The sequence below is a fragment of the Achroia grisella genome, unplaced genomic scaffold (assembly GCF_030625045.1).
Source record: "Achroia grisella isolate CSIRO2021 unplaced genomic scaffold, CSIRO_AGI_Agris_v1 utg628, whole genome shotgun sequence".
NCBI classification, from domain to species: domain Eukaryota; kingdom Metazoa; phylum Arthropoda; class Insecta; order Lepidoptera; family Pyralidae; genus Achroia; species Achroia grisella.
This window is the reverse complement of record NW_026712968.1, coordinates 347,402-365,390: the sequence shown is the minus strand read 5'-3', so window position 1 is coordinate 365,390 and position 17,989 is coordinate 347,402. Positions and strand designations below refer to the sequence as shown.

The following is a 17,989-nucleotide window of genomic DNA, read 5'->3' as shown; positions in this document are numbered from 1 at the left end:
AATTTCTGCGCTTACTATATGCCTTGATGGGGCATCCTAAACACAAGCTCTGCTTAACTAGACAACTGATAGAAATACTTAGATACTTCTTTTTTTAATTATTATTTTTTCAATAATGCTTGCGTATGTATGCCTGTATACATACGCAAGCATAATAAATCTCTGCAACATGAATTTAAATAATGCCAAAATTTTATCTTATGCCGATGATACTGTCATTGTCTTCACTGGTCCTACCTGGAGTATTGTAAAAAGGAACACCGAGCTTGGTATGGCTAAAGTTGCTAAGTGGTTAAAGTACAATCTTCTTACCCTAAATACTAGCAAAACAAATTACGTTTGTTTTGGTATTTATAATAACTCGCAGCCAGAACAAGATTTCAATATTAAAATCCATAATTGTAATTCTTACTCTATGATATTAGATGGTTCTGCTATTTCCAACACTGCATCTAAGTCGCCGCGAATAAAGTGTAGTTGCCCTACTATAAACAAAGTGAGTAATATAAAATACTTAGGTGTTATAGTTGACCAGCGTTTATCTTGGTATCCCCAAATAGAACAAGTCTCCACAAGGATTAGGAAGTTTATTTGGATGTTCAAAACATTGAGGCATATTGTACCAAGTAATCAGACATCCCCACACAGCTCACCCAATCTTTTAAATAAAATATATATGGCATTGGTACAATCCATAATTATATATTGTATTCCTGTATGGGGCGGTGCGTTCAAGTCACGTTTCCTAGAAATAGAAAGAGCTCAAAGAGCTCTGCTCAAGGTAATGTACTTGAAAAACCGACGATTTCCTACTGATGACTTATACCGGATCACGGATCTTTTGTCTGTGAGAAAACTGTACATATTAAAAACAGTTTTAAAAAAGCATAAACAAATTACATACGACCCAGCTTTAGAAAATAAAAGAAGGAAACTTAAAGTTGTATCAGTGCCAACAACGAAAACCAAATTCGCGAGTATACAATGTGAAAAGCAAACTGCACTCTTGTATAATACAATAAATGAAAAGATAGCTATATACCCTAAAAATTATCGTGAATGTAAAAATATACTAATAGATTGGATAAAAACATTAAATTATAATAAAACTGAATTACTGCTGCATCATTGTTATCAATGCTAAAACTGTTGTGCAAGATTACATTCACACACAAACACACACACACACACACACACACATACACACACACACACACACACACACACACACACACACACACACACACACACACACACACACACACACACACACACACACACACACACACATACACACACACACACACATATGTATATATATTCCTATTTATTAGACAGAATTTTTAAGATAGATTGAATACAATGTTTCCTATAATGTATGTACTTTAAAATTGAATTATATAACTAATTATTTATAGTATAATAAACAAGAAACATTTTACAAAAGTGGTGATATAAGGTATGGAAGAGTGGAGCCTCCTGGCACAGGCATCTTTATGCTTAAAAGGAGTCTTCAACAACTGTATAATGTAATTTTAAAATGGTGTTATCTAAATAAAGAATTTTTGAATTTTGAATTTTGAATAATAGCATAGTATGCCTGTATATATATGTAATGTTGGATGAGTATGAGGTTAGCTCAGTTTGAATATCGTGAAAGTAAGTAAGTCTGTGTATAAGGTTAGCTTTCGAAGCTTTCGATCGATCGGTGGTAATGCTCGATACGGCGTCGAGTTCAATGTTAGTTGTGTGTCGCGTGAAAGAGCGTACGCAAAGACAGCTATCGGTCGATCGGTGGTAACGTTCGATGGGCCGTCGAGTTGAAAGCTTGTGCGTAATACGATGCGCCGCATGTTAGAGTATACACACGTATCACATCCATCAATACCACCGATCTATCATTGATAGATCGGTAGTATCGGCGGACGGGGCTTGGGGTGGTGACGGGTGTGGTGTGTTCCAGGGGCTCGTGCTGGCGGGGCGGGGGCGGGGGCGGCGGGGGGCGCGGCGCGCGGGGCGGGGCGCGGGCGGCGGACCCGCGCGACCTGGACGCGCTGCTGCAGTACATCGAGGGCCCCGCGCGGCACAAGGACCGCGGCAAGAAGCGCGCCAAGAAGATGCGCCAGAGGGGCAAGCGGGTCCGACTCACAGCCTTACTCACTTTATTATTATGTCGGCCGCAGCTCCGCCGGACGGTAGGCCGCGACTGTAGGTGGCACTAGTACCTCGTCCTTAGTTCTTTAATCGGACTTCTCTAATGCTGTTGGCCGCAGCGGACCTTTGCAGCTTCACCGGACGATAGGAGGCGAGTTGAGGTGGCACTACAAACAAAAAAGGACTAATGGAGCGGCCGAAGACTCTACTCCCGCTGGAAGGATACGACTTTAGACTGAGGGTACTATTAGAGGTTCGAACCTCGTACCTTTTTCTGACTAATCTAACGATGTTAGCCACAGCTAACCTTTTCAGCTTCACCGGACGATCACATCGTTCGCATCCTGCGAATGAAGATTGCAGTCGTGCTTTGTCCTTAGGGAGTTTTTTAGGTAGAGTTAGGCTAGGGTTTGTATCTCGACTTAGGCTAACTTTTTCGATCTATTCCAATGCTGTTGGTCAGCCGGCCTCTACAGATTTACAAGACGATAGAGGACGAATGAAGATAGCACTCCAAACCCGCGGAAGGACTTATGAAGCGGCTGAAGACCTCCTGCCTAACAGTTTCAACTTTGGAGTCTGAGGGCACTTTAAGGATTCGAATCTCTGCTCGGGCTAACATCATTTAGATCCCTATTTGTATTCGACGAATTAATGCACTTTGTTAGTAAACATGCGAATTATACAGATGGAGATGCGACTACTGGAGGAGAGGACAGCGTTAGAAGCAGAATTGACAAGAGTTCGCCGCGGCATGGCCGCCCTCGAGGTGGCACTCTTCACCCAAATGGCCACCAAGCGGCGACTGAAGGAAGCCAGGCTGGCACACCAACAGACTTACAAAAAGAAAGGTCATTATATTTGTAGTACTTTGTACATAGTTATTGTTTTTTTATTGAGGGTTATATAACCTGCATAGATCTATTGTGCTGACCCTTATTCAGAGTTTGCTGCCTGGACCCTCGGGGACAAGGATTGAAGGATATTCTAAGGAGCGATGGTTTTTCTCTCCTCAGGATAGTGTTGCGTATTCTGATGTATAAGCTATATTACAGTAAAGTTTTATCAAAATCCGTTCAGTAGTTTTTGCGTGAAAGAGTAACAAACATCCATCCATCCGTACATACTTAAAAACTTTCACCTTTATAATATTAGTAACATAACTATATTAACAGAAGACTTTTTTTCAGGCAAGAAACAAAAGTTGAATCCTGCGCAGGAGGCAAAAATGGTAGTGATGGCAGAAAAACTCGGCGGACTCACGACGCTCATACGTAATACTGTGCAGGTATGTACCAATATTATTACATAGAATTTGTTATCTCGGTGGTCTAGAGGTTAAGCATATCTTTATTTCCGGTTGTCGCTAGTTTCATTAGAATAGAAAATCATTTATTAAAATAAACTTAATTTAAGCACTTTTGAATAGTCATAGTTATCATTATTTTAATCTACCGCTCATTCGGAATGATGTCTCATCACAAGAAGAACGAGCAAGAAACATCGGTGTGGCTCTTTTAAATAATCATTGTAATCATTCTCGCACACTACAAATATTTTATGTATATAAGTATGAATGTGTGGGGTGCGCCTGTTTAGGCACAATACACTTATTTATTAAATAACAGGAGGTCAACAATGTGGAAAATAAAAAGTTCAGAATGATATGGTTTAAAAGGTTTTTCAAGAAGGGTATATTGAGGTTTCTTAAGGATCGGCAACGCGCATGTGACACCCCTGGTGTTTCAGACGTCCATAGGCTACGGTAACCGTTTACCATCAGATGGGCCGTATGCTTGTTTGCCACCTACGTGATATAAAAAAAAAGAGGCGCGTAAGCAGATATAAAGAACAAGGAGCTTATTATCGAGAGACGTGAGCTTCCTGTAACCTTTGTAACCGACTAACTTGCTTGTCGCTGAGGTCGTATTGCTTACATTTGAAATTTATATTAATCTGCCACAGTCAGCGGGACTCCAGCGCAATGCAATGCGCTAGAAAGCTACGCTATAAAATATAGTATTGCTATTAAAATTATTTTATGTATATCGTATCTTTACGTATGTATTTATATAGTGTAATATATATGTATGTTTAATACTATATTATTAATATTTATTTATTTATTTATAAAATTACATGCTGAGAGCATGTAATTTTATAAATAAATAAATAAATTTAACTCTAACAATAGAAGACACAAATTTGACTATTTATCTAAATACAAAAGTCTAGTTCTGTTTTCTATCTACAAGGCCAGATATAAATTAATCAATAAAGTTCCAGTAACAATCTTCTCCACATCTCTAGGAACTGGAGTTGGCGGATCAGTTGGTAGACGAGTGGAGCAAGAGGCTGGAGCAGTGCGACAAGCAGCTGGCTGAGGCGCGAGCGCTGCAAGCCGAGCCCGATTCTCGTAACCCGAAGGATCAACAAAATCAAGGAAACAAGGAACAACAAACTCAAAAACAGAACGTATGTACTCTCTCTTTTTTATTTTCTTTTGAATACTGCATAATTGGCTATCTGCTTTGCATATATAATAGTCTTTCAATCTGTCTGTCAGAGACAGATTACGCATTTATAATATTTCGTATTCATATTGTATTTTTATAAGCACAGTATTATTTCGACTTAAAAAATAGTAATAAAATCATTTGTTTTGCCAACAGTTAGAACAAGGCGCAATAGCACAAACGCAACAATCACAACAACAGTTGCAGCAACAACAACAACAGATGCAACAGCAACAACAATTACAACAACAACAGGCGCTTCTAATGGAGAACCCGAAGCAGGCTTCTTTCATTAGTGAGTGTATTTCATTATTTACTGACTGCTTTTTAAGATAAAATATAATATATAGCATTTAGTGTCATAACGAGGAAAAGAGGTTATTTTTTTTTAATTAACGACCCGCCCCTTTTTCGCCCAAGTGGATTAAAAATCTTTGAATTTCTCGGCTTGTTCTATACATCAACATGCATGTATTATACATATAATCCCAGAACCTCTCCACTAACACTTGAATTTTATAACGTACTTCCACACAAACGATTCGCAATAATACTTAAAAGTCAATTTACCATACAGGTATTTTTTCAGTTTGTGTGGAAGTATAGAAAAAATATTGTCTTTACACATTTTCAAGGAATTTTAAAAATTTTTCTCTACGTCCACCATCTATACTTCGAGGAATATTCTAATAAAAGAATTAGCACAAACGGTTTAGCTGTTCTCGAGATTTCCTTTTAGTAACACATTCAGCGATTCATTTTAATATTATAGATTAAATAGGGATATTATTGTCATTATTATACTATTATTATTATTATTTCTACTTTTATTATTATACTATTCGTGCAGGTGAGTCTATAAATAAACTAGCATTATTCGTCCATTGTATGTACTTCTCCAGGCGCAAGGAACTGTCCCGGTATGGTGTGCGTCCGGCGGTCGGCCTGCGACGGCGCTGTCACCCTCACAATGCCCGGACACGACGGACACGCCGGACACCGGTCGCAGCCGCCGCTCTCACATCTACTGCAAGGTCAGTGGAAACTGTCGGTCACTGGCCGCCACACCCTGGCAGGACACCCCGGACACGCCGGACACCGGTCGCAGCCGCCGCTCTCACATCTACTGCAAGGTCAGTGGAAACTGTCGGTCACTGGCCGCCACACCCTGGCAGGACACCCCGGACACGTCGGACACCGGTCGCAGCCGCCGCTCTCACATCTACTGCAAGGTCAGTGGAAACTGTCGGTCACTGGCCGCCACACCCTGGAAGGACACCCCGGACACGCCGGACACCGGTTGCAGCCGCCGCTCTCACATCTACTGCAAGGTCAGTGGAAACTGTCGGTCACTGGCCGCCACACCCTGGAAGGACACCCCGGACACGCCGGACAGCGGTCGCAGCCGCCCCTCTCACATTTACTGTAAGGTCAGTGGAAACTGTCGGTTACTGGCCGCCACACCCTGGCAGGACAACCCGGACACGCCGGACACCGGTCGCAGCCGCCGCTCTCACATCTACTGCAAGGTCAGTGGAAACTGGCGGTCACTGGCCGCCACACCCTGGCAGGACAACCCGGACACGCCGGACACCGGTCGCAGCCGCCGCTCTCACATCTACTGCAAGGTCAGTGGAAACTGGCGGTCACTGGCCGCCACACCCTGGCAGGACAACCCGGACACGCCGGACACCGGTCGCAGCCACCGCTTGACATCATCAAGGTCACCGGTCACTCACACACCCTGGCAGGACACCTCGGACACGCCGGACATCGGTCGCAGCCACCGCTTTCGAAGTCGACATTATAAGTTAGAACCGTATCAAGACTCTATTGTCAAAGACTTGCTTCATATAGATTAGTTTGATAACAGCACGTGAACAAACCTTGATTCGTTAACTAGACAATATTGAACATTATGCATAATTTAAAAAAATAGCATTCTCCACTCGTCTATATAAATAATGTGTGAGAATTTGTACAAAACTAAGACAATATCATCTAGTCCCAAGCTAAGCAGAGCTTGTGTTATGGATACTAGATAACTGTTACAAATACTTGATACAGTTCTTTTGTAAGTGCATACATAATGTAATGTTCCTCTTGGAAACCAGCAGGATAAATTCCTGATGAATTTGTCACAATGTGCTAACTGACCTGATCTCATGTTTATCCTATCATCTTACACTGGTGAAGATGCAGCAACGGAAACCGTTAGCACAGGTGCATGCACTATTTCATTATCATACATTAAAAAATATACATATAAAAAATCCAAACCAATACAAACGCTCATATGAATACAAATGTTTTCATCGTGCGAGGAATCGAACCCGCGATTATCGAAAGTAAAGCGGTATGCTGAACTTCTAGACCACCGAGGTCGTGTAATTAAATCCTTGCAGGTTTTGGATATTTTTAAGTAATTAATAATGTATTCACAGAATTAAACGTTCGCGACGATAAGCCACCACCTCAGAAACCAGCGGAGAATCAACGCAAGCAAACCTGGGAGCAGGCGCTAGCTCATATCAACCAGCTGGCCAAAGGAACTAATAAAGAAAAGGTATTACTTCATGTAGGTCTATTACATACTCTTATGATATGTCAAATCTACCGTAACTTCGGAATGATTTCGAGATGAGAAAAACTAACAAGAAACTCAGCTCGTATTCTATTCAAAAAAGCTTGTACATAAATACAGATTCATTTTTAGATTCTAAAGTAACAAAATAAAAACCCTTAAGTATGTCACATTTCTAACTCTACTATCCGCGTCATTTTCTTAAAAAAGGATACAAAAGGAATTCAAGAAAACCCCCATATTAATATATAGATTTATCTAAATAGAAGAAGCAGAAAGAAGTACAACAGAAGGCGGCTCCCAAGGTCAAAGTGCAGCCGAAGAGTCAACCGCCACCGGCGCCGGAACCTGTACAGCAACTATCCAAGAAACAGAGGAAGCTGTTAGCGAAACAACAGGTATATATGTATCTTACTAATATTATAAATCCAAAAGTTTGTGAGTATGTTATGGATGGATGGATGAATCTTACTCATTCACTCAAAAACTATTGAACAGATTTTAGTGAATCTTTACAGTAATATAGCATATACATCAGACAAAGACAGACCATAATTTAAAAGGATATTATGTAATAGCGATTTATGGATATAGGATATTATGTAATATGTAATGTAATACCTCATGCATAAACGATATATCTCCCTTAGAAAGTTTACACTCTTTCCCGAGGAGATAAAAACCATCGCTCCTAAGAATATCCTTTAATTCTTGTCCCTGACGGGTCTAGGTAGCAAACTTTGAAAAAGGGCGAGCACAATAGATCTATGTAGGTCGCAGTGCTACAGGTGCAGGTATCTGACAATAGCCCAAACAACCCAATATAAAAAAATAAAAAAATGTGATAGCGCGAAATATATATAATGTCAAGCAAGCGTGATCCAGACGAAGTTGCGGCGGTCAGCTAGTATTAAAATGATAATGGTTTATACATCTCTATTTTCAGTAGGTTATGGGCCCAGTGTCTCCTCACATTTTTTCTCTGCCGTTCTTTGTCCTTAAGTGTATTTTTTTATGTTATTAATTGATATCTTGAGTAGGTATTAGGCATGTCAAGTGTTGCGTTCACCATAATTACAACACTTGACGATATCTTTGCCTACCCCATTTATGAAAGCAGTCGTGAAGATCTTATTAATGTTATAAACGCGAAAGTTTGTGAGTATGGATGAAACTACTGAACGGATATTGATAAAATTTTACTAATTATGAATATTATATAATTTATTTTTAGTAATATAGCTTATACATCAGAATGACATATCGGCTATAAATCTCACGCAGGTAAAACCGCGGGCACGGCTAGTTTAGTATACATTTTAATATTATGCAATCGATAATATATAATCGACCCTATATAAAAACTAAACATTTTATTAAAGGCGGAAGAAGAAGAAAGAAAGAGGCAGCTAAAAGAAGCCAAGAGTAAAAAGGAGGTGAAAAAACAAGAACCACCCAAGCCCGAGCCCGTCAAGAAGACTGATAAAAAGATAGATAACAAAAAAGCAGATAATAAAAAGGAGCCCGTAAAGAAAGAGGAAAAGAAAGAAAAGAAACAAGAGAAGGAACAGAAGAAAGGGAAAGAGAACAAACAGGAGAAGACTGGTGAGATATATTTATATACTTGCTTTATTTAGTTACCATTAAACGTTAAGTGGATCGTTTTTTTACCACATTCATAAAAAAAGGTTATATAGTAGGTTATTAATAATATTTCGTTATCTTCTATTGTAAATAGAGAATTACGCAATAGAGAAAATATCATTACATAGTATAAAACAAAGCCGCTGTCGCTGTCTGGCCGTCCCTATGTATGCGTAAATCTTTATAACTACGCAACGGATTTTGAAGCGGTTTATTTTAATAGATAGAGTGATTCAAGAGGAAGGTTTATATGTATAATACATGTACAGCCGTGCGAAGCCGGGGCGAGTACCTAGTTAGTGATATTATGAACACGAAGTTTGTATGGACAGACATGTTTGTTATTCTTTCACAAAAAAACTACTGAAGGTATTTTGAAGAAACTTTACAGTAATATAGTATAGGCATCAGAATAACGCAATAATTTAAAAAGTTATTATGTTAATTGGACATACTAAAGTACTAAAATATATTGAAATGATAATAGTTTATACATCGATAGTAGAAAAATTGCTGAGATCTTTATTTCAAATAGGTTATGGGCCCAGCTTCATCTCACTTTTTTTCTCTCCTCGTTGTGTATCTCTCCCCAGTACTTGATGTTAGTTGCAACAACATTTTTAATAATAAACAATTCTATATATATGTGCGATTATTTCCCATTTGTAATTGCAACCCGTACAACTTAGCTCGCGTCTGCAATTGTTACAATTGTTTTTGTCTTGTCTGTGCGTTTGTGCGCGCTGATATCATAAACGGGTTAACCAAATTGGAGGTTTTTGTGGTAGGTTTTACTTAGGTAGTGTCAATTTAATTCCAATCGGTTTGCAGATAAAAACAGTTTTATAGGGAATTCTCTGTCCTAACTTGTAGGTTATATTAGATTTGTTACCGTGTTACCGATGTGTTGTTTACACGCTAGGTCACATGCTGAGCGGAGCGCGTTAATTATTAAAAACTCGATCTTGACCGATCGGGATTTCTTTGAGTGGTAAACGATGGAGGCCCGAAGGTCGACCTTCGATGAAATTTTGGTCTCGATCGGTCAAGTTTCGGGAATATCGTTACAAAGAGTGCAAATCTGATCTTTAAGATCGCATCTCAATAAGTTTCTGTATTATCTCTATATATATAGTTGCAGCGCCAGCTCCGACCAAACCGAACAAGCAGCCCCAACAACAGAACAACAAGAAAGAGAAGAAGAAGGAACAACAACAGCAACAAAAGTCCCAAGTGATTAACATCACGCCGGACACAACAATAGAGGTGGTCAATAAGAAGGTCAGTACAGTTTCTACACACACTTTGATGACGGCCTCGGTGGTCTAGCGGTTATATTGTCTTACTTCAGAACGGTCGCCGGTTCGATGTTAGTGTAATACACACATTTTATGTCACCGATGTAAAAAAGGAAACTGTTCTTAAGTATCATTTAAGCCCTCTTCTAAACATATTTTGAATTTTTTTCAATGTCATTTATTTATTTATTTAAGATAAGATACCACACTTGCAGATAAAACAAAGCGTGTAGTGAGCCAATGATATAACATAACGAATAACGTAATTACATGAACATGGGGACAATACCAATCGCTCTCTACGGACTACCAGATTCTTACTTCATATCCCGGCTCATTTATCCGGCTTCATCCATTATTCTTTCGCCGTTCAGGCAATCAAACTCTGGAATGACTTACACTTCTTTATATCAAGACCGCCACGAGTAAAATTTCGTTTAAACAGAAATTGCGGGAACATTATTTAACTTTGTAACTTTTTTACTATTTCTACCTTTTACACATCTTTCTGTTATTTCCCTATAGTTCTCTCTATATATTTTTTTAAATTACTTTCACTTTGAGGCTGTACTTATAATTTGATTATCAGATCATCATGTGTTTATTTATATATATTTATATATCTATGTTTATATTTATACATATATTTATGTATGTTTATTATTATTATTTTTTATTGAAATTTATATTTAAAATATTTTTCTTTATATTTATATATCTCATTTTTGACATTTCTCATTTATATTAGTGCACCGCCAACAATCTTTCTCTGCACCACTCATGGTTGACTAGATAACGCCGCATGGTGTAAAGTCATATGTACACGTTGTTTTTGTGCATTAAAGTTAAATAAAATAAAAATAAAAACAACAAACAACACTCAATAAACTTATTAATATTGTCGTGGAAAATATCGACCTCTGGCCGCTCCGAAACCAAGGTATTGAGCAGCGCGATAGCTTGATAAGTGGGAGCAAACTGGGAAGTGCACGTGCGAACATGTGGTGCTAATCGACACGTGCGTAGTCGCAGGTACCGCTGTGGATCATATAAGGAAGAACGACTCAGGGTTGTCGGATTATCTATTCTCCCATTCAGCAGCATATAATAGTGCACCATCAGATTGCACTTTCGCCTTACCTCCAACGTGTTCATACCGACCACACTGCACACAAATAGTGACGGGTATAAAAACGGATAATAGCCATACAGTTTATGGTATAAGTATCGAGCAAATTTTCTATGAGCTCGTTCTAACATTACTATATACTTTGTTTCGTATGTTTGAATTCTAGAAGCTACGTACGATTGAATAATTTAAACTACGTACAATTTCTTCCAGATGGTTTATGTAATAACTAGCTTTTGCCCGCGGCTTCGCTCGCGTTAATTTATCCCCTTAGGGGTGGAATTTATCAAAATTCTTTCTTAGCGGATGCCTACGTCATAACATCTACCTGCATGCCAAATTTCAGCCCGATCCGTCCAGTGGTTTGGGCTGTGCGTTGATAGATCACTACGTCAGTCACGTTTGAGTTATATATATAAGATATCCCGCGGTATCAACTACCCTGAAACTAAACAGAGTTTATGTTATGGTTACTAGATAACTGATACAAATACATAAATACATTTATTTTTGTAAATGCATACGTAATATACATGGAAACACCCAAATCAATACAAACAATCTTACTCATGAACACAAATGCTTGTATAGACCGTGCGAGGAATCGAACCCGCAACCATCGGAATTACTGCATGCGAAACCGCCAAATCACTGAGGCCATATGTATGATATATACATATAGTTATAGGACTTCCGTTATATAGAGTATAGGTACATGTAGATACAAGGAAAGTGGTATTTTTTTTAAGGTACGATATTTGAACGGTGTCTGCGCTAACGGTTTACGCTGGCGGGGCACCAGTGGAGAATATACCCTTTTTATTTTTTTTCTTACTTGCTGTTGGCCGCAGCTGGCCTTTACAGCTTCACCGTAAGGAGCGAGTGCAGATGACACTCCAAACCAAAAGGACGTATGGAGCAGCTGAAGGCCAACTCCCGTATACGACTTTAGTTTGAGGGCACCGTTAGGGTCTCGAACATCGGCTCAGGCCGTCGTAATTTCGATCCCCATTTGAATTGGACTGGGGATCGATCGGAGGGGTGGAGGATATAGGATGAGTGTGAAGTCGGGTCAGAATTTATCATCATGGTTTCAGAGGGAACCACGCGGAGGTCAAACAGGCACGGTACATTGCTAGCAATGAGGGCATCAGTCCACATTACTAACAATCCCCTTCCCCCCAGCAAAGCCGAGTTGAGTCGCTAGTTAAAATTGATATAACTTTCAGAACCAATCGAGCAATGAACCTGAGAAGCCACCGTCATGCAGTATCATGGAGCAACTGAGTTGCGGAGTCCAGGTATGATAAAAAAATAACCCAGGACAATTCACACAACGCCATCTAGTGGCAACATACATACATACATAATATACATAGATAACAACCCAAACCAAAACAATTATAGTAATGAATACAAATGTTTGTATCGTGAGAGGAATCGAACGCGCGACCGTTGATAGTAAGACAATATGCTAAACCGCTAGACCACCAAGCTCGCCCTGAAGTGTTAAGAGGACTATTACAAAATGATGCCGCTCAACTTTAGGTTTAATCGCATGGATTTACGCACACATACAGTAATACACGCACACAGACGCAAATAACCGTGTAGCTCAATCGGTGTGGATTTAGTATGAACCATTTTGATCCTTGTAATATTTTAATTAATAATGTGATATGTTTCTACTTAACTGAGACTACTTATTGGATTTTTTTAAATAACGTGATTTATCTTAATTATCAAAGTGCTAATAATGACCATATTTTTTTATTATATTATTCCTAGAGGGTTGATGTCAGGATGCTGGCCGATTGTACAACTAAAAGCCAAAACCTTAAGTAATATGAGTAACAAATAATTGGGATAAGGACAGGAAGATGAAATTACTATAACATAAATTTACTAATTAATTCTTCTTACATATTAATTCAGTTTATTTATTAATAGATACAATATAATTTATTATAAGAGTCGGATACATTATTGCCATATTCACTTGTTCTAAATATTATACTTAGCAAATAATTATTTTATTTATATATAATAGTTCTGTTTTCAAGGCTTTGTTTTGATTTAAAGGTCCCATCTTTATATGTATATTAGGTGTGTCCGCGACTTCGTCAGCGTGGTATAATGAAATTGACCAAATAAAGGAAATATATTTAGATTATAACCTAAAAAAGTTTCTTTGTTTCAATTAAACAATGACGATACAACCTTTCATCTATATTAATCCCTTACAATACTTTTTTCGCACTATAAAGTAGTCTATGACCTTTCTCAGGGTATACTATCTGTGTATATGTATATCTATCTATATAGACTACCTGTGTATATATATGGTAGTGAATTTACAAGGTACAGGGGAATAACACCCGAGTTTTCAGGAATGGTAACGCATGAGGGAAACAATGTGCTGATATGAACATGGCAGGTACTGCTCATGTATATAGGCGACGGTTACCCCTTTCCATCAGGAGAGCCGTCAGCTTGTTTTCCTTTCTAAATTGTAAAAAAAAAGCTTCAACTGCTATCATTGCTGTTCCTGCATCATTGACGTCGCCGCATGATATTGGCTGATATTGCAGCTTCTCGTTCTTGGTTGGCCGATTCTTGATTCTTGATAAATAATTAATTGTTAATGTCAAACCTTTTTATAAATTATTATAAGACGCCTCATTGATTATATGTAATGAAATCACCATGAGCTATAGAGATTTTGGACAGAACCTTAAAAGACCTTAGAAACACCTCTGCTCTCATTGGCGGGATTACTTTTATACTTTTGCTGGAGATTTCTGAAAGACTCTCTGTGTCATTAACATCGTCTCCCTTATGGACTTTAATTGAAAGTTTAAAACTACTGACAAATTTGAGAGCTCATTTTTATGGAAGCACAGATAGTGATTTCCCACACTAAATGCTCAAACTTGAGGAAGGAATTTCTCAAAAGCATGATCCAGTCATGAAATTTAAGCCCGCCGAACATGTGCAATGGCGTCCCATTGGATATATTGCTTACTAAAGAATTGAAGCTTATATACCAAGAATACCGATGATTCCAACTGATCTGCCAATACCATTTTAACGGCTTCAATTTCCGGTTAAAATATCATCTACACATGTAATAGATCTATGTATGTTTTGATCTTAAAAAACTACGCAGATTTTGATTCGTTGTTATTTAATAGACAGAATAGATAGACTCAAGAGGAAGGTTTATATATAACGTCCCAATACTGTACACGGATCTTTAAACGCGCGATAACCTATATATCCCATATTCACGCGGGCGAAGCCGCGAGCTAAAAGCTAGTCTCTAAATAAAAACATTTATAATGTTGTTGACTTTTCACCCAAACACGCATAATTATTTGACATAACTGTACAGTAATGAAAGTCCAACGAGTATAATAACAGAATAGCTGCAATTTAGAAATATCTGTATTGTGTAAAATAAAATAAAATTGGATAAAATATCTCTAAACATTAAGGAATATAATTTATATATAATTTGGTAATTTATTTACAATCCACATTGCATACTAGATGATATACACTATATAACACAAGACAAATGTACGTAAAAATAATAATGGTATTTTTATAAACAATAACCCTATTTTAATTTAGAAAAAAACTACAAAATAAACATAGAGTAAAATTGGTTTACATTTTCTTACATTTTTGTCTCAGATAAGCGTTATTTTTTAAAATACTAAAATGTTCTCTTTTTTAATTTTAACAATTAATTGCCATTAGTGTGACGAAATACCATGCTCTTGTGCTTTTCATAGTCCAGCAGGGTAGGTAGGTTTTATTTGTAGCATAACTGTACTTTTGTCTTGGCATGCTAAAATAAATATTATTATTATATATATATATATATATTTAACAACAACTTTAAATTAATATTCGTAGAAATAAGTATATATTAGCAAAATTAATTAAATATTACTTAAATTATCAAAATGGTTTAGTCGCTCTATACTAATGTTCACTGACGAATGTCTTATCTTAGCGGTGTTGTAAAAAATGGCATAGGTCCTACCTCGACGAGCGCTAGCGCGCCACTGAGAATTTACTTTTGGCGCAACGGAATTTATACAACTTTAAATTATTATTATTGTTTATTTTTTTCTTAGAAACTTATATATTTTTTTTATATTTCTAATTTACAAGTATATTAACTTTATTATTATGTTTTTTTTATGCAAAAATTTCGTTGTATTTATGAGAAAATTAGAAATGATTATGGCAAAGTTTTGTTGAAATTTCGGGTTTCATTATGATCAATTTTTTTGATATTTAAGTTGAAAATGAAAAAAAGGACGATGCTGTCTCAATTTATAAAGTAATTATCAAGTTTTAGTACAAATATCATATCAATTTATGTTTGTTTATTAATGAACGACGACCCCAAACTTCTGTCTCTTAGCGTTTTTGAATAAACTATTTTAGAAATTAGGAAGACTAACAAAGAGAAAATTAACATTTCAAAGATGTTGTTTTTAAGATTAGATATCTATCTATATAATTCAGGAATCAAAATGTATATCCGACTCTTAATTTCTTAGAACCAGAACCCCAAAGACACTGCTTTTAGGCCAAAAAATGTGAAAGGCCTCTTAAGGTTATTAGATATAATCACATATATATCTGTTTTTTTTATTTCGGGGACTTCCACATTATCTATGTTGCCAGCTTTTGGCAATTTTTAAATAGGGTTGTGCTACTATCAGAAATTAATATTAATTACCGATTCGCCTGGTGGTCATTCTAATCTCCTCAAATTTGTATATAAAAATGTATTATTGTAAACATGTATTTGAAAAGAATACGAGCTGAGTTTCTTGTCAGTTCTACTCATCTCGAAATCACTCCAAACTGACGGTAGATTTGACATATCTTAAGAGTCTGTAATAGACCTACATGAATAAATATATTTTGATTTAGTTAATTTTGTAGTTGTATTTTTATGTATTATTCAGTAATAATATGTGGATGTTTATTTAAAACGGATTAATACAAAATTAATTAACTATAGGTATTAATGTGTACAGTTATTGTATGAAAATAGTAATTTTCGTATTGACATATATTTATATAACTAAAACGTAGACTGCCTTTCTATTATAAAACAAATAACCTTCGTAATTTAGTTAAATAAGAGGAAGACCGAAAACGAAATGGATGGACTGTGTGAAAGATGATATGGTGAGAAAGGGAGTAAATAACGAGATGACTGCGAACAGGGATGAATGGAAGAGAAAAACATATTACGACGACCACAAATAAATGGGATAAGAAAGAAGCAGATTATGAACCTTTGTAATTTGATGTGATATAGTTAAATAGATTAATATTGTATTTGTAGGTGGCGGATTTGAAGTTACCACCCGGCATTACGCTGACTCGCGTCCAACCCGCTGAGAAAAAGGACCCACCGTCCATCAAATCAGTGGTAAGTATATATATACGTACCTAGGTTTTTATTGTGAAAGATAATGGAATGGTGCACGAGCCTGCGCTATTGGTTTACGCTGGCGGGGCACCAGTGGAGGAACATGAGGTCAGGTCAGTTAGCCCATCGTGACAAATTCACCAGGAATTTATCCAGGGGGAACCGCGTGGAGGTCGACCTAACATAGTACATTGGTAGCAATGGGAGTTACTAGTTCCCATTACTAACAATACCCTGCCTCCCTATGTACCTAGATTAGAGGTTGTTAAACACAGTGCACGTTTACAGTGATGGCTCGGTTGTCATTTAAGGAATCGCTTAGTGTGATACAGGTGTTGCTCAATAAATATTATTTAACGGATGTTTGAAATAATCTAATTTAATTTATACATTATTAAAATTAACAGATTCTTATAAATTATAACATTGAGATAATATGAAAAATTATTGAATATAAAAAATAATTACGTAAATAAGCGGCTAAAATTTCCTACTCGAATAAATGATTTTTGATTTGATATGATTATAAAAAAATGAATTTATTGTGTAGATATGTTGTATGTACTGTTTTTCTCTGCACAGCCTATGGTTGACTGGTAGAAAATGCCTTAAGGCGTTAAGTCCGCCATATGTACTTTTACCTTGGTATTTTGTGCATTGAAGTTATATAAATAAATAAAATAAAAATATGTATTTTGAAATTTCGACTCGTGTGTTATAACCATCGTTATGATCATTTATATCGTAATATGGTATTGTGATGATGGTCTGATGATTACAGCCGGCGTGGCGCTGCAGCCAGCTGGCAGCCCCACCAACACCGGTACAGCGACCCGCGCCCGTCATCAATGCAGACCCCTCGCTGATGATGTTCTCGCAGCCCGGTACGTACCCGTCGCTCGATACATACATACATACAGACCCCTCGCTGATGATGCTCCTAGTTCTGAAAAGTGACAACGCATCATCATATAAGGGGCGTCACGTTATCATATGACTATTCGTTTATATATGACGGCCTTGGTAGTCTACCGGTTTAGCATACCGCATTTGGTGGCGAATTCGATACCTCGCACGGTACAAATATTTGTATTCATGAGTATAATAATTTGTATTTGTATTGTCTGGGTGTTTTCTATGTATGTTAAGTATTTACAAAAAAAAACTGTGTCTATATATTTTATATCAGTTATCTAG

At 37.3% G+C, this 17,989-nt stretch overlaps 1 protein-coding gene across 1 annotated transcript in view; it reads left to right on the top strand.

Moving 5' to 3' along the window:
- The window catches only part of LOC131849006 (uncharacterized), a 53,894-nt gene that overhangs the window by 31,730 nt on the left and 4,175 nt on the right, over positions 1-17,989 (top strand). The window contains exons 31-43 of the mRNA XM_059198977.1: positions 1,964-2,138; positions 2,843-3,005; positions 3,345-3,442; positions 4,465-4,629; positions 4,827-4,965; positions 5,573-5,704; positions 7,115-7,236; positions 7,521-7,652; positions 8,637-8,859; positions 10,034-10,179; positions 12,555-12,626; positions 16,706-16,792; positions 17,574-17,676. Of these exons, the coding sequence (XP_059054960.1) occupies positions 1,964-2,138; positions 2,843-3,005; positions 3,345-3,442; positions 4,465-4,629; positions 4,827-4,965; positions 5,573-5,704; positions 7,115-7,236; positions 7,521-7,652; positions 8,637-8,859; positions 10,034-10,179; positions 12,555-12,626; positions 16,706-16,792; positions 17,574-17,676 (1,757 nt within the window). The remainder of the gene's footprint in view (positions 1-1,963; positions 2,139-2,842; positions 3,006-3,344; positions 3,443-4,464; positions 4,630-4,826; positions 4,966-5,572; positions 5,705-7,114; positions 7,237-7,520; positions 7,653-8,636; positions 8,860-10,033; positions 10,180-12,554; positions 12,627-16,705; positions 16,793-17,573; positions 17,677-17,989) is intronic.